This window comes from Mastigoproctus giganteus, chromosome 1, assembly GCF_048544385.1.
Source record: "Mastigoproctus giganteus isolate SK-2022 chromosome 1, ASM4854438v1, whole genome shotgun sequence".
NCBI lineage: Eukaryota > Metazoa > Arthropoda > Arachnida > Uropygi > Thelyphonidae > Mastigoproctus > Mastigoproctus giganteus.
This window is the reverse complement of record NC_143575.1, coordinates 236155519-236178011: the sequence shown is the minus strand read 5'-3', so window position 1 is coordinate 236178011 and position 22493 is coordinate 236155519. Positions and strand designations below refer to the sequence as shown.

Here is a 22493-nt window from a genome sequence, read left to right as displayed (position 1 = left end):
ATCTAGAGGAATGTCAGTAGTGAACACTTTTTTCAAGAAAAGGGTGAACAGAAAGTGGACATGGAAGAGCCCAAATGGATTAACAACTAATGAAATCAACTTCATCCTCACTAACAGAAGATATATCGAGAATGATGTTACTGTCCTGAACAAGGTAAATGTTGGAAGTGATCACAGAATGGTAAGATGCACCCTTTATATAGATGTAAGAAAAGAAAGGAAAAAAACTGACTCTAGTAAATAATACAAAGGTCTTTGAGATAATAGAAGAGAAGAAAAAGCAGTATGTACTGGAACTTAAGAACAAGTTTGAACTTCTGCAGACTGTTCAGACCAAGATATCGACGAGGAATATTACAACTTTCTGAAAGTGATAAAGCCCAAGAAACCTATAGGTAAAAAGAAATCCAAAGAAGAAAAAATCAGTCAAGAAACACTTGTCATGATAAACCAAAGATGACAAATGAAGAGCAAGAAAAACACTGACAGGGAGAAAATTGAGTGTACTGAGTTATTCAAAGCCATTAGAAAGAGACTCAGAGAGGACATCAGAAAATTTAACACAAGAAAAGTGGAACAAGCATTAAGGGAAAAAAAAGGATTTAAATCAGCAGTCATGAACAGTAATACAGAAAGACAAATGATACTGAAACTGAAGAATAGCAGTAGTGTACTTATGAATAACAGAAAAGGCATAATTCAAATAGCAGAAGACTACTATAAAGAGTTATACAAGGAGCGAGGGAATGATGCCAGCAGTGGGGAAGATAGATCGCAAATTAGTAACACATACAACATACCTGATATCCTTCCTGATGGGTTAGAACATGCGTTGAAGAAAATGAAGAATTAGAAAACTCCGGGAGAAGATGAAGAAACAGTGCAACACAAAAACTGGCAAGGCTCTTCACAAAGTGCATTCGAAAAGGTGTGTGATGCCTAAGCAGTGGAATAATGCAATCATAGTTTTGTTGCATAAGAAAGGAGATAAATCAGAAATTGTAAATTATAGACCAATTAGCTTGTTATCCCACATCTACAAGTTGTTCACAAGGATCATTACTAACAGATTAGAAAGAATACTTGATGAGAATCAACCAAAAGAGCAAGCTGACTTTAGGACAGGATTCTCAACTATGGATCACCTTCACGTAATGTCACAGCTAATGGAGAAAGCAAATTAATATAAAACACCATTATGCCTGGCATTTGTGGATTATGAAAAGGCATTTGACTCCATACAGCATAAGGCAATGTTTTGGGCACTGGAAAGACAAGGCATAGATACCCCGTATATTATGATTTTGAAGAAAATATATGAGAATGCTACCTCCTTTATTAGAATAGACAAAGACAGTAGCAAATTTAAAATTGAGAAAGGAGTTTGACAAGGAGGCACAATATCTCCGAAGTTGTTTACTGCTGCTCTTGAGGAAGCTTTCAGAAGATTAGACTGGTCGCAGAAATGAGTCTATATGAATGGAGAGTACCTAAACCATTTACGATTTGCAGATGATATTGCGGTCGTAAGCCACGATCCCAAAGAATTAGAGGAAAATTTTAATCAGTTATGCAGAGTTAGTAAGGATTTTGGACTAAAGATGAATATGGCTAAAATAAAAGTAATGATGAACAAGTATGCCACAGAAAAGGGATATAATGATTGAAGGAGCAGTAATTAAAAAGGTGGAGTCATATACTTACTGGGACAAGTCATTAACTGTAATAATGATAAATGGATGGAAGTCAAGATAAATTTTGGATGGATAGCATTCAGGAAATATAGTCACATACTGATCAATTTGTCTGAAATGTAAAATAATGAACCAATGTATATTCCCCAGCATGACTTATGGAAGTAAAACTTGGGCACTCACCAAAAGAATGGAAGAGAAGCTGAGAACTACACAGCAAAGAATGGAACGAATTATATTGGGAATCAGACTGTTAGATAAGAAGAGAAACACGTGGATTAGGCAGCAAACTCAAGTAAAGGACATTCTTTTCAAAACTAAAGAACAAAAATGGTGTTGGGTAGGACACATAGCTCGATGATATGGTGACAGATGGACTCAGAGAATAACAGAATGGTACCCAAGAAGATCTAAATGGAAACCTGGAAGACAACAACGGAGATGGACAGATGAAATTCATGAGTTTGTGGGTAGTAAGTGGATGGCCATTGCACAAAACAGAAGGAACTGGAAAGTTGCTGAAGAGGCCTTCATCCTGTAGTGTATTGAAAATGGCTGATGATGACATAAGGAACAACATTTTCCAAGCTATTAAAGCCATCAACACTGAAATCGTGCCAAGCTTAAAGGAGTTTTGGAAATCCTATAACATTAAAACCGCCATCTACAACATTTCAATTGCCTGGGATGAAGTGACTCAGAAAACCATGAATGGAGTGTGGAGGAAAGTTTGGAAGAATTGCATAAAGCATTCCCAGAAACCTGACGATTCTGTTGAAAATGTTAAAAAGCAAATTGTTGAGCTCAGAAAAGAAGCAGGATTAGATGAAATTGACGATGATGACGTACAAGAGATGATCGACAACGACAGGGATGGCCTCTCTAATGAAGAACTAATGGAAATGATAAAAGAACAAGAGCTTGCTATTGAGGGAGATAATGATCAAGATACTACAGATGAAGTCACTGACTGCAAAAGGACTTAGTGAAGCTTTTGAACACTGAAAAAATGTGTGATTATTTCTGGGAGAATGATCCTGACATGGAACGAAGTGCCAAGGTAATAAGAAATTTGAAGAAAGAAATGAATCCCTACACGAGAGCATCCTTGGACTCAGGGGAGGTTCCCACGGACTGGAGATGTGCAAATGTATCCCCAATTCACAAAGGGGGATCGAAGGGTGACACGAGTAATTACAGACCAGTTAGTTTAACTTCTGTTCCGGGTAAAATAATGGAGTCAGTGGTTAAAGATGCATTGCAGGATCATCTAGACAAGACTGCAGCAATAATTCAGACACAGCATGGGTTTGTTAAGGGAAAGTCTTGTCTGACAAATTTGATAGGATATTATGATGTGGTTACAAAGGAACTGGATGCAAAAAATAATTTTGATATCATATATTTGGATTTCAGGAAAGCTTTTGACACTGTTGCGCATGGAAGACTATTGTACAAATTGGAGCAGAATGGTATTAAGGGTAAGTTGCTACAATGGATAAAAGGATGGTTAAGTGGGAGAAGACAGAAGGTGGTAATCAATGGGTACTGCTCTTCTTGGACTAATGTTGTTAGTGGAGTCCCACAGGGTTTGGTGTTGGGTCCACTGTTGTTTTGTATATTTATCAATGATATTGATGAAGGTATATCAGGCTTAGTGTCGAAGTTTGCAGATGATACAAAGGTTGGCAGGGTTGTTAATGACGGTAATGGCAGTGTGCTACTGCAACAGGATCTAGATAATTTTGGCAGATGGGCTAAGAAGTGGCAACTGAAGTTTAACCTTGACAAATACAAAGTACTGCATATGGGTAGAAGTAACCCCAGAGAAACGTACCAACTGTTTGGTACTACACTTAAGGTGGTAGAAAATGAAAAAGACCTGGGAGTAATTGTGCAGGCAGATATGAAGTTTTCTGAGCAGTGCACACAGGCTGCCAGGGCAGGTCATGGGGTTTTGTCACTGATATATAGGAATTTTGCTAGCAGGGAAAAGGAGGTGATTATCCCTCTGTATAAGGCAATGGTCAAGCCACGCCTTGAGTACTGCGTACAGGTCTGGAGGCCTCATTTTAGGAAGGATGTAGATTTACTTGAGCGTGTACAAAGAAGTGCAACAAGATTGGTGAGGGTAATGAAGGGATCCTCTTACCAAGAGAGGCTTAAGTTTCGCAAATTGCAGTGGCTGGAGACTAGGCACCTGCGTGGTGATCTGATTGAGGTATATAAGGCACTTTAGAATGTAGTAGTATGGGTTGAATGGGTTGAGCACACTGAATTCTGATGGGATTCTTCCACTTGTTCAGATTACGAACCTAAGGCAGCATAAATTCAAATTAAGAAAAGATAGATGTGCAGAAATTTGCCTTTAGCCAGTGGGTGGTTAATTGCTGGAACAAACTTCCATCTGTCGTTGTGGAAGTTGATAGGTTGAATAAATTTAAGGAGGAACTGGACAGGCATTTGGAGGGAATGGTGTTTTTTTTTTTTTTTTTTTGCTGATGCTGCATAAGCTCAAACACATGCTTTCTTGTATCACATGCCGCCACTACTACTACATTCTAAAGTGCCTGTCATTGAAATTCAATTCACGTTTGTGAATTGAATTTTAATTCTGTTAGTGATTCTGATTAGTGAAAATAGGAGGAATATTATCCACAGGCTATAAAAGAAAAGATATATTAAGCACAGATTTACCCTTTATTACCTTACCAATTAAAAAATTAAATGATACATGAAAATCGGAAGAATATACATGATAATCGGAATAATTAATACGTACTGTAATATGTACATACTAACTAGTTGGCATTTCTCTTCGCTGACATTTGTAGGTGGGGGTTAAAATTTAAAACAGTAAAAAGATAAACAATTAATAACAAAGAACACAGCACACACAAATTGCAAGTAACACAATACGCGCAAGTGAGAACATAGTAACGAATTACATAGTTTTAAAAATGGGAATGAAGAGAAGATCTGAAAATTAATTTTTTTATATGATTGACGATTTCATGGAAGTGTAAACACGTTTCACCATAATAACCCACGGAATTCCAACTGTCGGTATTATCACAAATTCAGTAAGATTGAGTTTACTGTCCGTTTATGTTAGATTTCATTAACAGAAAAGCCCAATAAACAGGTGACTGCTAATTGTTTTATGGTTGTGACCCCCAGAATTTCGACCGAACCATGTGGTACGTCGAAGACAATCGTAGGGTAATCTCCAGTGCTGCTGTCTCCTGCCCCGATTAAACGGCATGCTGTCCCAATTAAGCTAAGTAAAACCCTGGCTATTTTCTCAATTGGTTTCTGTTTTTTAAGATTTGCCCCAAATAAACGGCTGCCCCGATTAACCAGTGGCCCAAATAACCGGAATCCACTGTATTCCATGGTAGATATATGAAAAACATGCACTGTATATATTGGAGGATGATGGCTTATTCCTTGGAACTTTGTATTCATATTTGATGAATGACAGAAAATACTGTAGACTTAATGGTTTAGTGGTAACCATTAAGTCTACAGTATTTTCTTTGCATTCATCAAATATGGAGTGTGATCATAAAGTTCAAACATGGACTTTATATCTTGAAATTGTGGCATTATAGTGATTTGTAACTTGTAACAACCTATTTATTTGCAATTAGTCTGAATTAACTGTGTTGAGTAGGGGTTTTATGTGTTTTATTGCATTTAAAATGACTGATTTTACTGGCCAGCAAATGTGCATTAAATTTTGTTATGATTTTAAGGAACAGTGCAACAGAAATCTGCATGCTAAATACATCTTTCAGAAAAGATGGTATGCATCATTCAAAGGCTTCAGTGGTTCTTAAAGTTAAAGATGGCTGCTTGTCCACTGAAGATTATCCTAGCTCTGTCTACTAACACCCTTGAGTGTACAGCTATGACTTAGAAACAGAGGCACAGTCCTCAGTAAGCTCACTCAGTGTCTTCTCCACAGCCCAAAAAAGATCAGAACAATTTTAATCAAACGTGATGGTCATCTTTATCATATTTCTGTGAGCATTGTTGATTATGAATTTGTCCTGCATAGTCAAATAGTGAACTAGGAATACTACAAAACAGTTCCACAGTGACTGTGTGATACTGTTCAGAGAGAATAGCTATTTAAGTGGGTTATGGGGATTTATAGCTGGGATTGGGATACTATCCCTACTAGGTAGGTATATAATAGAGAATAGTGTCCCTATTATATACCTACTATATATATATATATAGTAGGTATATGTACTCATCACTTTCCATTCAAGAATTTCTTGTAAAGCAGTTCCAATGCCGTGGTTTGCCATCTGTAATAGTGGCATGTGATGCAAGAAAGCAAACGTATGAGCTAATGTACCATCAGCCAAAAAAAATTTCACACAACCATTCCCTCTAAATGTTTGTCCAGTTCCTCCTTAAATTTATTTAACCTATCAACTTCCACAACGACAAATGGAAGTTTGTTCCAGCAATTAATCACCCACTGGCTAAAGGCAAATTTCTGCACATCTATTCTACATCTGTCTTTTCTTAATTTGAATTTATGCCCCCTTAGGTTCGTAATCTGAACAAGTGGAAGAATCCCATCAGAATTCAGCGTGCTCAACCCATTCAAGGCCTTATATACCTCAATCAGATCACTGCGCAGGTGCCTAGTCTCCAGCCACTGCAATTTGCAGAACTTAAGCCTCTCTTGGTAAGAGGATCCCTTCATCCCCCTCACCAATCTTGTTGCCCTTCTCTGTACATGCTCAAGCAAATCTACATCCTTCCTAAAATGAGGCCTCCAGACCTGTACGCAGTACTCAAGGCGTGACCTGACCATTGCCTTATGCAGAAGGACAATTACCTTCTTTTCCCTGCTGGCAAAATTCTTGTATATCATTGACAAAGCCCCATGACCTGCTCAGGCAGCCTGTCTGTATTGCTCAGAAAACTTCATATCTGACTGCACAATTACTCCCAGGTCTTTTTCATTTTCTACCACCCTAAGTGTAGTAACACACAGCTTGGTAAGAGGATCCCTTCATCCCCCTCACCAATCTTGTTGCCCTTCTCTTGGTACTTTCCTCGGAGGTTACTTCTACCCATATGCATTAACGCACTGCCATTACTGTCATTAACAACCCTGCCAACCTTTGTATCATCTGAAAACTTTGATACTAAGCCTAATATACCTTCATCAATATCATTGATAAATATACAAAACCATCCTTTTATCCATTGTAGCAACTTTCCCTTAATACCATTCTGCTCCAATTTGTACAGTAGTCTTCCATGTGCAACAGTGTCAAAAGCTTTCCTGAAAAAAAAGTATATGATATCAAAATTTTTTGCATCCAGTTCCTTTGTAGACACATCCAATCAAATTTGTCAGACAAGACTTTCCCTTAACAAACCCATGCTGTGTCTGAATTATTGCTGCAGTCTTGTCTAGATGATCCTGCAATGCATCTTTAAACTGTGACTCCATTATTTTACCCGGAACAGAAGTTAAACTAACTAGTCTGTAATTACTCGTTTCACCCTTTGATCCCTTTTGAATTGGGGATACATTTGCACATCTCCAGTCTGTGAGGACCTCCCCTGAGTCCAAGGATGCTCTCATAATTATGGCTAAGGGTTTGCTTACTTCCTTTGCCACCTCCTTTAATATAACTGGATAGATCCCATCCACCTCATTGGAATGAGCTCTTTGTGATTCCTCCAGCTTAAAGCCCTCCCCCCCATCCCCAGAAGATCTGATTTGCAATGACTGAAGAAATTATTCAGAAATAATTTCTGAATATATAAAGTGCATATCATATCACACATCAAAAATAAATTTACTATGGAATGTTATCTGCTTAAAGTTGAAATACAAAAGTACTGCTGTTAAATTTATTTTCGAGTGATGTATTTGTTTCTGTACTGCCCTTTGCTTGGAGAATGTTCCCTGATAAATTGCCATAGTTAGTAGTGCACATTATGATGGGTCTCACAGGACTCAGTGTTTATCTCCTTACTTTCTTTAATATTTATTAATGATATTATTGATGTATTTCATCTGTAATGTGTTTTACTGATGATAAGGTTTTAAAAGAGTTGAATTAACTGCATACTTGCACATCTTTACTTTTTTCTGGGGTAGTACACACACAATGAGACATTAAATTTAAATGAGAAAGGTTGGTTGCGAGATAGATGTGTGGAAACCTTTATTCAGAGATCAGCTGATTACACTGGTCAGCATCAATTTCCTCCCTTAAATAATTTTGACCAATTCTCTTAAGAAACATGTGCTTAAACTCATGTGCTTAAAAGGTTCTCATCACTCTCAGTTTTTCTGGGAGAATTCTAGAGCATTTAGGAGGTTTCTACAACATTCAAGAATGTTCCAGAGCATCCTAGAATATTGTTATGTGCAGAAGAAAGGTTGGGATGTTTCTGGAAGGTTCTAGAACCTTCAACAGAGTTCTATAGAAACGTTTTGAGCCTTCTAGAAACTTCTCTACCAGTTTATATACAAGTGGGTTCTGCACCAAGCAGGCATTTTCGTATTTCAAAAGTGTGTGTGTTTCAGAGAGAGGAGTGGTGAGAAAATTGAACAATTGTTTTAGTGAATTAGTGTTGTGTACCTTAGTGTAAATTGCGAACTGTGTTTAAATTAGAAATAAACATCTACAATTTCTTAATTGTGTTCTTATGTGCATATACCTCAACCATATATGAAATAAGTCATGTTCTTGCCAAACTAAGCCTATAGCTTTTGCTACCTTTACGGAGAAGTGATATTAAAATCACAGCGGAATCCACTGTCACAACTTGTGAGAAAAGGCTGTGAATTCTAGTTTGGATGTAAGGTCTGAGATCAAGATAAAGTATGGGCTCCAAAGATTTAGTAATAGAAATAGAGGCATGTGATGCAAGAAAGCTAGCGTTATGAGCTTATGTAGCATCAGCCAAAAAAAAAAATTAATAATTTTACGCAACCATTCCATCTAAAAGTTTGTCCAGTTCCTCCTTGAATTTATTTAAGCTATCAACTTCCACAACTACAGATGGAAGTTTGTTCCAGCAATTAATCACCCGCTGGCTAAAGGCAAATTTCCATACATGTATTCTACAACTGTCTTTCCTCAATTTGAATTTATGCCCCCTTAGGTTTGTAGATAATGTCAAGGATACTAACAGGCTGGCTTAGAGGTAGTCAAAAATCGATTCCTTTTGCTGTTCTGGTGATAGGGTGGGAACCTTGAACCCATATAAACGATTGTTGCTTTTGCATGACCAATATTTCTGGTTTTTCTGGGAAATCCAAGGATACAGTAGAGTATCTCAATATACCTTTTGCTCTAAGGCTGGTTCCTCATGATGATACATTGCCAGTGCCAAAAGATGCAGAACCCAGAACGAGTGGAGATTCAGACTTGTCAACTCTTGATACTGCAAAACTACATCTGTTAACCCAGGCAGAATTGAAAGATTTAGTCAGATTTGGATCTCTCCAAAACCAAGGCTCAAGTCTGACAGTATACTATGATGTGAGATGCAGTCTCACATCATAGTATACTGTCAGACCTATTCCTTTATATAGGAATAGGTCTGACACATCTATTCTACAAAGGAATTAATGAAAGAGTTACATCTGGAGCATGTTCCAGAGTAGTGGACACTTTTCGTGGATTCATCCAAGGTCAGTTTCAAAGCAGTTTTACTCCACATGGAAATAAGTATCCATCTATACCATTGACCCATGCAGTTCACACGAAGGAAATGTACAAGAACCTACAGGTTCTTTTGCAAAAAATATGCTATCAAGAATATAAATGGAATATCTGTGCCGACCTAAAAGTGGTGGCTTTGCTGACTGGGTTGCAAGGTGGATACACTGAATACTGCTGCTTTTTATGGGAGTGGGACAGCTGAATGAAGAATTGCCATTACAGGGTCAAAAAAAAAAAATGGCCAGACTTTTCAGCAACTATAGCAGGCCAGAAAAATGTAGTACATCCTCTTTTGGTGGATAAGTCAAAAATCTATTTACCTCCATTGCACATCAAGCTAGGCTTGATAAAAAAAATATTTGTGAAAGCGATGGACAAAAAAGGATTTTCCTGTTTGAGACAATTTCCTCAAATCAGCGAGGCCAAGATAAAAGAGGGAATTTTTGTGGGTCCTCAAATCAAACTGCTATTCCAAGATGAGGAATTCACTAAAAAATTAAATGCTACAGAAATAAGAGATTGGAAGGCATTCAAAAACATCTGTCGGAACTTTTTTGGTGATGAGAAATCACAAAATTACAGTGAAATTATGGATGAGCTAATTTTAGCATACAGAGTTGGGATGCAACATGTTATTAAAGCTTCATTTCCTACATTCCCACTTAGGCTTTTTTTTCCAGAAACTTGGTAGCAGCCTCCAATTAACACTTTAAATGATTTCACCAAGATATTTCTCAAATGGATTCCAAATATGTTGCAGACTGCTGTTGGAATCTCATATGGGAGACGTCAGTGGACAATTATAAAAGGCAAAAAATTACAAAATAAGTGTTTTGTTATCAGGTAAACATTTTTGTAAATAGAATAAGGTTTTTTAAGACCCATTGTTCAGTATTTAGTACTCTATATATAACATTTTCTTAAATTTAATATGTGAAATCTTTTTACTGGAAAATTAGTTTTTGACTTTATAATCCCTTCTCCCTTTAAAATTGGTAGGTGTTACAGCAATATGGCTGCCATATTTGAATTCGAAGAATCACCCTGAATTTTAACGGACCGAGAAAAAAGGGGGGGGGGATTGCCAACCAGTGTTATTGGAATCTGGTGTTAATGGAAGTGGACAGTTTGAATAAATTTAAAGGATTGCACAAATGATTAGAAGTAATGGGAAAATTAAGTGGGTAAAAAGTTTTTTTTTCTCAACTAATGCTTATAAGATTGCTTCTTTGCATCATTTTGCTAATACTAATACTGAAATACCAATATTTTCACCATAATAAAAAGAGAGATAGACAGCCATATGTATATTACGTACATATGCTCAATGTAAAGCACAGGTTTTGGAATACAGATAGGTTAGTCTACAAAGAAACTAAAGACTATTTGGAAAAATTTAAGACTGACATAAATAAACTGCACTTTTAATATATGTGCACTAAATTTTAAGTGATTTTGGTTTGCATTATTTCATATTTTGCTGAGTATGGTGGTATATTCTATTAGTATTAATGGAGAACCATTAATAAACCATTTAAAAATGAAGCTTCTTGGTTTTGTAGTGGCAGGTCTAGGATTTGGAGTGATGAGTGGGGCATTCTCTCTTGTTAATGTTCTAGCTGATGCCGTAGGGCCAGGAACAGTTGGATTAAAAGGCGATTCACCATATTTCTTCCTTACTTCAGGTATGAAATATCAAGATAATAATATTATGAATAATTATAACATTAAAAATTTTGTATGATCTTAGTGATAATTTAAAAGAAAAATTTAATTTTGTCACTAAGCTTTGAAGAATCTGAGACTACATCTTAAACAGCCAATGGCTGTTTAAGGTATAAGATTCCTTATGGCTATTTAATGTTGCATGGCCATTTAAGATATATTTGTAAAGTTAGAAAATTTGAGGCAGTTAGCAAAAAAAATCCCCAAAAAAAAATGAATCCATGTCATTAATTCCTATAGCGATTGAGATTATTTCCTGTCTGAGATAAGCTGATTACAGACAGCCTTCGTTAAAAAGGCCTAACCAGATTCTAATCTAGATATCTCCAAATAAATGACAAATAAACATAGTATACTGTCAGTGGGGAACTGTACTTGTTACATGGACACTATGGGAAACTAGCACAGTCTCACTGATACCTTCTGTTCTTTCTGAATATGTATATGTTAGCATACTATTTCTGAGCATTGCAGTCTCACATCATCAATCCTGCCTTCTGCATTCTATGCAAAAAGAAAGGCCGGTATGATGCTGCATACCAGCCTATTCAAGTGCAGTTGCTCATTGTAAACAATGTGAAATTTTCTTCCAAACAGCTGTTCACTCTGTATAAATCATAAATCTGCCCTACCATGGATTACTGTTCCCACATCTGAGGCAGTGCCCCCAAAACCTCTCTCAGGCTTCTAGATTCCATTCAGAAGAGAGGCATGCAGTAGAAACAGTACGTCTATGAGAGCCTTGGTTAAAGATATCATTAAGTCTCTCATAGACGTACTGTTTCTACTGCATGCCTTTTCTACAGATACTTCCATGGGCACTGTTCTTCTGAATTGGCTTCTATAATTCCCGCTCTCTCTTTAAAAACAGTCCGAACACGTGCTTCCAACATCCATTTACTGTCCAACTTCAAACTCACGGAACCAACTTTTCATCTTCCTCGTTTATTCATTCAACTATTGTTTTCTGGAACAGCCTTCCTTCATACGTATTTCCTGGAAATTGCAGTCTACAGTACTCAAGATGTGGCCTGACCATATTAAGCAAATGTAATGTCAACAGATATCTTTGTTTGCCTTCTCAACCTCCAACCCAAGCACGGTACTAAGTACTATAAGTTCTAACACCTCTCATGTTCGGGGTTTTCATAAAAAAAAAAAATACTACTGGTGTGTGTGTGTGTGTGTGTGTGTGTGTGTGTGTGTGTGTGAGAGAGAGAGAGAGAGAGAGAGAGAGAGAGAGAGAGAGAGAGAGAGAGAGAGAGAGAGAGAGAGAGAGAGAGAGAGAGAGAGAGAGAGAGAGAGAGAGAGAGAGAGAGAGAGAGAGAGAGAGAGAGAGAGATCAGTTTACCAAATTTCTTCTGCATACCTGCATAAAAAAGTTCTTTTAAAATACCACAAAACACTGCTCTAATGTTAAATTTGTGATCACAAGCCTTGATAATGTTTAAGAAATGTCACCATTTCTTAACAATTCCTAGTTAAACATAAGATACAATAAATTCTGGGTACCAGGTTGCTGTGTCATCTGAAATTTTTATGATGCTACTTAGTATTTTCTGCAGTATTAAGTGTTTTATGTCTTCTCATATTAAGCATTTTGTAATTAACTTCAAACCATTAATGGCCTAGAACACTTATGTTAAATCTGATCTGTTGAAGGAGCTGTAATATATGATGGAAAAGTAACATCTATAATCAACAAGACAGCTTTTGTTATGATAATGTGCAAGCTAGATAGTTATCTGTAGAGATATTCTGCTTTATTGCTCAATGCATTTGGTAAATGGCATTTGTGAAGGGTTTTTTTTTTTGTGTATTATTAATAATGTAAAAATGCTCCTAATGCTCCTAAAAACCAAACAACAGCAACCTAGTTGACTGATTTTCAGGAACTTTTACATTTGGGACTTTTGAAAATATTTGTCAGGCCATTCTTTTGATTATGCTTATTCCAAATTTTATCAAAATTGGAAAAATAGAATCTGGAATTATTTCTTTTTTCCTTACAAATTGTATGAAAATTTGTAGATTAAATGTAGTTCTAATGCAGTACTCTTATCTTTACACAATCCATGCACACTTCACATGCATTGTTATGTATGACTCATGAATGTGGTGTCACATGCGAATAGATACATATAGAGAATTAAAAAATATATATATATACACACACATACTGGAAGTGAGTAATAAATATTATGCAGTTGCAATTAAACTGAACAAATAAGTTTAGAGAATGTAAAACTATAGAGTTTTATTAAGTAATAAGGAGATAACTATATTTACTTTTCACTTCTATTAATCACAGAAAAAAAAAAAAAAAAAATTTTTAGGAAATTTTTTCAATTAATTTTGAATTCATTTAAGTGCATGGGGTGCATATAAACTATCAGGCAACACACAAGCTTATGGTAGATATGAAGCACTCTGTAATCAAGTCACAAACGTCGGACAAGCAAAGGCAGATTGACAAATATTTGGCAAGATATGCAAAGAAAAACAGCAAAGACTTCTTTATTTATATTTGTTATTTGGTTTTAGGAGCATTAGCAACTAAGGCCATATTGCTCCAGGATATGCGGATTCCTACCATATTTTTAACATATATTCTGCAGAACCCTGGGATAGTTCTAAGTGTAGTTCTGATTTCATAGCATTCCTTCCCGAGTTTCTCTATAGAAATATTACTATAAATTTGGGTCTCTGATCCATTTCAAAATTTTCAGTGCCTACTTAAAATATTTTAGGAATTTTTATAACAAATTTTCATTTTGATGGTTTGACTTATTTTATTATAAATCATGAATTATTACTATTTGCTAATGCACCTGAAATAAAATACACTGTGTACATTAACTGACTTATTTTAGAGCAGAAAGCCTCAACCTATGTAAAAACTGTATGACATAAGGTTAGTGCATTTGTGTCAATACTAAATGATTGAATTTTTTAGATAAACCGAAGTTTGTACGTTAGTGTCATGTAACATCTCATATTGAGAAATCCTTCGCAATGCTTCAAATAAGTAATGCTTCCCCATTGGAGAAAGCTACTGGTACTCGTTATTATTTTTTATTTTAACAGTAGTCTTCTCCAATGGGGAAATGTTACTTATTTGAAGTATGGGGGAAGGCAACTTGTGAAGTAGTTTCCTTCCTCATATTTGCCAAAGTATGTACATTGGCATTAATGATGCCAATGTACAAACTTTGGTTTGTTTAAAAAATTCAACTATGTAGTACTGATTCAAATGCACGAACTAATGTCATACTAACTTATTTTAGGTAAACGTTTAACCAAAAAAGAAAAAAAATATGAGCAGTAGACACGTGAGTTTCAGTGATAGTAGTAGTGGCATGTGATGCAAGAAAGCAAGTGTATGAGCTTATACAGTATCAGCAAAAAAAAAAAAAAAAATCACACCATTCCCTCCAAATGCCTGTCCAGTTCCTCCTTAAATTTATTCAACCTATCAACTTCCACAACGACAGATGGAAGTTTGTTCCAGCAATTAACCACCCACTGGCTAAAGGCAAATTTCTGCACATCTATTCTACATCTGTCTTTTCTTAATTTGAATTTATGCCCCCTTAGGTTCGTAATCTGCACAAGTGGAAGGATCCCATCAGAATTCAGCTTGCTCAACCCATTCAAGGCCTTATACACTTCAATCAGATCACCGTGCAGGTGCCTAGTCTCCAGCCACTGCAATTTGCAGAACTTAAGCCTCTCTTGGTAAGAGGATCCCTTCGTTCCCCTCACCAATCTTGTTGCCCTTCTCTGTACACGCTCAAGCAAATCTACATCCTTCCTAAAATGAGGCCTCCAGACCTGTACGCAGTACGCAAGGCGTGGCCTAACCATTGCCTTATACAGAGGGACAATCACCTCCTTTTCCCTGCTAGCAAAATTCCTATATATCATTGAAAAAACCCCATGACCTGCCTTGGCAACCTGTCTGCATTGTTCAGAAAACTTCATATCTGACTGCACAATTACTCCCAGGTCTTTTTCATTTTCTACCACCCTAAGTGTAGTACCACACGGTACGTTTCTCTGGGGTTACTTCTACCCATATGCAGTACTTTGCATTTGTCAAGGTTAAACTTCAGTTGCCTCTTCTTAGCCCCAAATTATCTAGATCCTGTTGAAGTAGCACACTGCCATTGCTGTCATTGACAACCCTGCCAACCTTTGTATCATTTGCAAACTTCGACATTAAGCCTGATATACCTTCATCAATATCATTGATAAATATACAAAACAGCAGTGGACCCAACACCGAACCCTGTGGGGCTCCACTAATAACATTAGTCCACGAAGAGCAGCACCCATTGATTACCACCCTCTGTCTTCTCCCACTTAACCATCGTTTTATCCATTGTAGCAACTTACCCTTAATACCATTCTGCTCCAATTTGTACAATAGTCTTCCATGTGCAACAGTGACAAAAGCTTTCCTGAAATCCAAATATATGATATCAAAATTATTTTTTGCATCCAGTTCCTTTGTAACCACATAATATCCTATCAAATTTGTCAGACAAGACTTTCCCTTAACAAACCCATGCTGTGTCTGAATTATTGCTGCAGTCTTGTCTAGATGATCCTGCAATGCATCTTTAACCATTGACTCCATTATTTTACTTGGAACAGAAGTTAAACTAACTGGTCTGTAATTACTCGTGTCACCCTTCGATCCCCCTTTGTGAATTGGGGATACATTTGCACATCTCCAGTCTGTGGGAACCTCCCCTGAGTCCAAGGATGCTCTCATAATTATGGCTAAGGGTTTGCTTAGTTGCTTTGCTGCCTCCTTTAATATAACTGGATAGATCCCATCCACCCTAGGTGCTTTTCTTATGTTTAACTTCAACAATTTCTCTTCCACTTTGCTCTCAGTTATTACAAAATCATTAAGTATCCTGCTACAATTTGATATCCTTCTGCCATTTTCAAACCTTAATAATTCCTCATGTGTGAATGTAGATGCAAAATACTCATTCAGTTTGTTTGTTATCTGAGCAGGATCATCAACAGTCGAACCATCGATGCCAAGTGGACCAATCAGATTCATTCCCTTTTAGAGTTTTTATATAAGTAAAGAAATCCTTGCTGTTTTTCTTAGCATCTTTTGCCAAGGATTTCTCGTAATCTGCCTTCGCCTGCCTAACCTCCTTTGTGACTTGACTACAGACTGGCTTATATCTGCCATAGGCTTCTGAGTTGCTTGATGATTTATATGCATCGAATGCATTTTTCTTCTCTGTTACGTGTCTCATTAGTTCATTTGATAACCATTTAGGCTTAAACCTTGAACAATATTTCTTAATAGGTATGAAACTTCTAGTAGCATCCACGATTAATTCCTTGAATGCCTCCCACTTAGAATTTACTGTTGGTAACATCGTCAGTTGATCCCACTGTACGGAATTTAAAAACTTTCTGAGACCACTATACTCACCTTTACGGAAGCAATAACCCTTTCCTTTGCCCCTGATGGTAATTACATCTTTAAGTAAATCCCACACCAGTACACTGTGATGCCACCTAGTGGTTCCTTTATCTGCAAATTCTTAATACACGAATGATCACTGCTGATAACCAGATCAAGAGTATTACTCTCTCTGGTTGCCTCTCGAACATGCTGCTGCAGAAAACAATCATCCAATAAATCCACAAAAGTCTGACTAGTGAGTGAGTGACCAACCCACAAGTTCCAGTCAATATCTGGGAAGTTTAAAATCCCCCATTATAAGACATTCTGATTTACTGGCCCACTCTATTTCTCTGTACAATTGTTCATTGTACTCATTTGAGTGAATTGGCCTATAACACACTGCTACTCTTATTTTTGCTTTCGCAGTGCTTAGGTCACACCAAACTGACTCAACAGTGCACTGTTCATCTATATTAACTGGATGCACTTCTTTTGATTTTATGTTTTTCTTAATTAACAGCATAACACCTCCTCCCTTTCTATCCTGTCTATCCTTTCTGTACACATTGTACTCCCCAAATTCCAGTTCAGCATTCCTTATATCTGTGTGACACCACGTCTCTGCTATCCCAACAATATCTGCCTTTGATGTCTTGACCAACACTTCAAATTCATCAAATTTATTTACTATACTTCTAGCATTGGTATACATGCAACCATACATGCTCCTAGTCCTATTCCTAGTTACCTTAACACATCCCATATACCCACCTATTTTAGGATGACTGCCATCCGTCCCTGAAACCCCCAACACCCCACGCTCCATGTCACTACTTATTCTAATAAAAGTTGTGCAAGAATCACCTTCACCTCTGCCTACGGCTACTGTTAAACTATTAGTCCTTGTATCCCCCCAAGCTAGCAGTTTTCCGACCCACCTAACACTGCCTCGATAGCATCAGCAAATATTCTTGCACCCTTTCTATTTAAGTGTATCCCATCCCTCTAGAAGCAGTCTCCTGTTAACAAGTACAGTCCAGGCTGAAAAAAATTCTACCCCTTGAGCCTTGCACATTCTTTCCAGGGCCGAATTGATCGACAAAGCTCTCATCATATACTCCCTTCTATCGTGTCTGGGCATAATTGCAGACACTTTCAAATTCAACCCTAATTCTCAGCTTTTGTTCAACAGTGACCTGTACTTGTTAAGTAATTCTGCCAGTCTCCTACTATTAATATCATTGGTGCCAACGTATACAACTATATCACCTTTTGTGCCCTTAAAAGATGATATCCGCTCTACAACGCCATCAACCTTTGCCCCTGGTAGACATACCCTGGTCCTGTTTCACCTATCCTTTTTACAAAGCATGTTCCCCATTTCCCTGACAATAGAGTCACCAGCAACTACTTGTCCCTGTGGGACCAGCGCATTCTGCCTTGGGGGTGGCCACTGTGTTGCGTGATGACCACGTGCAAGCTCTGGCATTGGTGTGGGCAGCTGAGAGCTTCATGGCCCTCTCTATTTAGATACTTTGAGGGCATCCACCCTGTCCTTCAAGCTCTCATATAGTCCCATAACAATGCTGAGTTGTCGCCTGATTTCCTTACACTCCTTACATCGCGCACACACAAAGACATTCCCCATGGCAATATCATGTTCCGTTCCAGAGAGTTCAGCAAACATTTCACAAGCTGCACATTTTTTTTAGGCTGTGATGCGTTGGAGAATTCCCCCCCCCTCCTCCCTAGTTCTCCCCCGAGTCACAGCACTCCTGCCACTTTGTGCCCGTTGCTTTGCTGCTCTAGTTTGGGGCATGGTATTTTAAATTAATAAGATCAATAAATTAAATTAATTAAATGTCAATACTACGCTAACTAATAGAAACAGTGAAGCGTATTACGCTATATAATTATACGTTAGAGCTACCTAGTTACCTCAATTAAAAATTTGAATTCCCTATCACTATATACAAAAGCAATGGCTGCAAGATCCGAACGAAATAACGGTTTTACGTATATTAAGTAGTAATCTACAAAAACTTTTTATCTAAATTAAAAATAAAAATAACCAGCGTAACTGTAACTATAAGACTATGTATAAAGTACAATATAAAATAACAATTATGTAAATAAAAAAGGCAAACACTTATCGCTTTTTTGGAGCCTGTAATTCACAGCTGTAATTTTTAAAGAGAGTCAGCGCCCTCTCCTGATGTGATGATATATTGATGTGAATAATTTGTGGGTTGCTATTATAAATATGCCACATCTCATTAGAATCAAAGAAATATTTTTAAAGGTTTTTTTGTTGTTGTTATATAATGGAGTTTCTTTTATAAAAATTTTACTTTATTTATCATGCAGTTCTGGTATAAACTTTTGAGTTTTTAATGTTCCTTATTCATCTCTTTTGATGAACATTTGCATAATTTTAGTCATATGAAATTCTGCTAATGTTAAAATTATTATTCGTAAGTTTAAAAAGTATTCAACCAAAAATTTTATATATTGAATTTCATATTTGTTTTTGCCTAAAGTTACCAAATTTTTTGGCTTTTGTAGCTTTTACCACTTTGGCTTTCATTCTTCTCCATACATTTTGGGGAGTAATCTTCTTTCATGCTTGGGATAGTCATAGCTATCACCAAGTAGCTTATGTTTGTGGATCTCACCTTCTTGTATCTTGTCTGGTAAGTACTAAAATATTATGCAAAAATAAATTCCATTGGTATATTAACCAGTTACATAACTTTATTACTGTATTATTGCATTAATTTTCCCTTTGTCATTTTCTTAAAATAAAAATATTTAATTATATATTTCATAAACTGAATAGCCCACTAAAGCCACAGACAAACTATGTGAGAACTATTAAATCACCATTCAGATGTAAGATATAATAAACTATTTTAAATAGCTGTGGGTCTCAGAATGATACATCTGATTATGTATGTAGCAGCTTATTTTTAGTCCAGTGACAATAAGCTGACAACTGTCTGTCAAAAAGAATAGACAGAGCATCAATCACTAAGCCAGTAGCAGGCACCCATGCCTTATCGATGGTAATGGTAAATGTAGGCTGTCTCACTTTGTGTGAAGTGATAAATAGAAAATGGTGGAGTGGCTGACTGTGGACTTTAATGGGGATGACCAGCACCATTTCCTGGACCACAATTCATTGAACCCTCCTTCATATAGTCCCCCCCAGACTAGGTACCTGGCCAAGGTTCCCATGCCAATGGTCACTCATCACCAATGACACCTAAAGTTTGCATCTGAACAGCATCGTTGGACCATTGATGACTGAGGTAAAAAAAGCTGCTTTTCTGATAAATCATGTTTCGTGCTATGCCTTGTGGATGGTACATCGACAAGCTATAGGGAGGAATCACTCTGATGTCCTTGTCCAACAAAAACAGGCAGGCAGCAGCAGTGTTTTGATATGGCTGGTGTTTTCCTGGGAATTTCTTGGAGCCCTCATTTCCACAGACTGTGCACTACCTATAAATTGTGACTGATCAGGTACACAGCCACTTCGTAGTGACTGTCTTCGTGGATGGCACAGGTGTACTCCAGAAGTGCACGCAGTGTTGCAAGTATTGTTAGATTTTCTCTTTGCTTTTGGTTTTGGACATATCCCTAACTGTTTGACAGTGTATAAACAAACTTTCATTGATATTACTTTAAGTACTATGTCAGTCTGGAACATATTGGAAAATTGGTCTGTAATGGAGAATTTGACTACCAGTAACCACAGCAGCATCACTTTTCAAATTAGCAACTTGAGTAATCAGTGATCTATATAGATTTAGGTCTATCTTGTTAATGGGACAGATTTGATAGTGCTTTATTAGTGTAATAGACTTAATGGACTGGAGTGATTTGAATGTCAGTCAACAAGCTGAGAAACTACAATTAGTATACTAATTGTAGTTTCACTGACAAAACGTGACCTCGACAATGCTCCTCGCATTCTCTCGGACTCGGACTCCCTCCAGTCACTATCTGGCAGAGTAGGGGTAGCAATATTATACACTAGCTGATCCGGAAGCCTCCTAGAGAGTTACCAATAGGTTCGGTCCGGTGTACTAACTAGCGGCTGGCCTGTGAACACCGTTTTAGAGCCGTACCCTCGAAATGTAAGGAATATTGGATCTCGCCACGATGTAGATCATAACCTCAAAAGTCATCAATCATACGTGCATAATGGAAGAGATAGGGAAGGGTTGACCGGAACTTAGCTCTAGAGACTAAACATGGTTCCACCACTTCAAGCCTCCAATAAGCAAAGTAGTGGTATTGCACCAGTTCATGAGTTTCATCTACCACCTAGTACTGCCTGGTAACATAGAGGGGCGGCATTCCTCCATGTGGTGTGGGCAAAGGTTGGCAGGGTTGTTAATGACACTAATCACAGTACACTGCTGCAACAGGATCTGGAAACGTTGAGCAGATTATCTGAGAGGTGGCAAATGAAGTTTAACATTGACAAATGTAAAGTAATACATATGGGAAGCAGTAACCCCCAGAGTAACGTATCAACTCTGTGGTGCCACACTGACAAAGGAACATACATATGGGAAGAAGTAATCCCAGAGTAACGTTTCAATTCTGTGGTAGAGAATGAAAAGGACCTGGGGGTAATTGTGCAGGCAGATATGAAGTTTTCTGAGCATGTGTAGACGGTCTGCAAGAGTAGCTCATGATGTCTTGTCAATGATATACAGGAATTTTTCTAGCAGGGATAAGGTGATTATCCCTTTGTATAAGGCAATGGTCAGGCCACACCTTGAGTACTGTATACAGGTTTGGAGGCCTCAAAGGATGCAGAACTGTTGGAACGAGTACAGAGAAGGGCAACAAGATTAGTGAACAGAACAAAGGATTGCTCTTACGAAGAAAAGCTTAAGTTTTGCAAATTACAGTGTCTGGATACTAGGCACCTGCGAGGTGATCTGAAGTGTATAAAGTCTTGAATGGTTTGAGCATGCTCAATGCTGATGGGATTCTTCCTCTTGATCAGAATAATCACCTGAGAGGGCATAAATTCAAATTGAGGAAAGACTGTTGTGGATAGATGTTTGGAAGTTTACCTTTAGCCAGCGGGTGGTTGATTGCTGGAACAAACTTCCACCTGTCGTTGTAGAAGTTGATAGCTTAAATAGATTCAAGGCAGAACTTGACAAACATTTAGAATGAGGGGATGGGTGAAATAAGTTTTTTTTTTTTTTTGGCTGATGCTATATAAGCTTGCTTTCTTGCATCATGTGCCCATGCTAATGCTTATGATCACAATGTCATCTACAAATTGTAAATAGCTTAGGTACTCTCCATTCACATTGCCTCCTTTCTTGCAACCAGTCTAATCTTCTGAAAGCTTCCTCAAAGGCAGCAGTAAACAACTTTGGAGATATTGTCTCACCTTGTCGAACTCCTTTCTCAATTTTAAATTTGCTACTGTCTTTGTCTAGTCTAATAAAGGAGGTAGCATTCTCATATTTTCTTCAAAATCATAACATATGGAGTACCTATGCCCTTGTCTTTCCAGTGCCTGAAAATTACCTTATGCTGTGTGGAGTCAAATGCCAGGCATAATGGTGTTTTATTCATTTGCTTTCTCCGTTAGCTGTGATATTACATGAAGGTGATCCATAGTTGAGAATCCTGTCCTAAAGCCAGCTTGCTCTTTCGTTTGATTCTCATCAAATATTCTTTCTATCTGTTAGTAATGACCCTTGTGAACAACTTGTAGATGTGGGATAACAAGCTAATTGGTCTATAATTTCCAATTTCTGATTTATCTCCTTTCTTATGCAGCAACACTATGATTGCATTATTCTACTCCTTAGGCATCACACCTTTTCTAATGCATTTTGTGAAGTCTTGCCAGTTTCCGTGTCCTGTCTCTTC

General features: G+C 37.4%; 1 protein-coding gene across 1 annotated transcript in view; it reads left to right on the top strand.

The window, feature by feature from the left end:
- The window catches only part of aph-1 (gamma-secretase subunit Aph-1), a 99086-nt gene that overhangs the window by 56170 nt on the left and 20423 nt on the right, over window positions 1-22493 (top strand). Inside the window, exons 4-5 of the mRNA XM_090385040.1 lie at window positions 10975-11097; window positions 19146-19273. Of these exons, the coding sequence (XP_090241166.1) occupies window positions 10975-11097; window positions 19146-19273 (251 nt within the window). The remainder of the gene's footprint in view (window positions 1-10974; window positions 11098-19145; window positions 19274-22493) is intronic.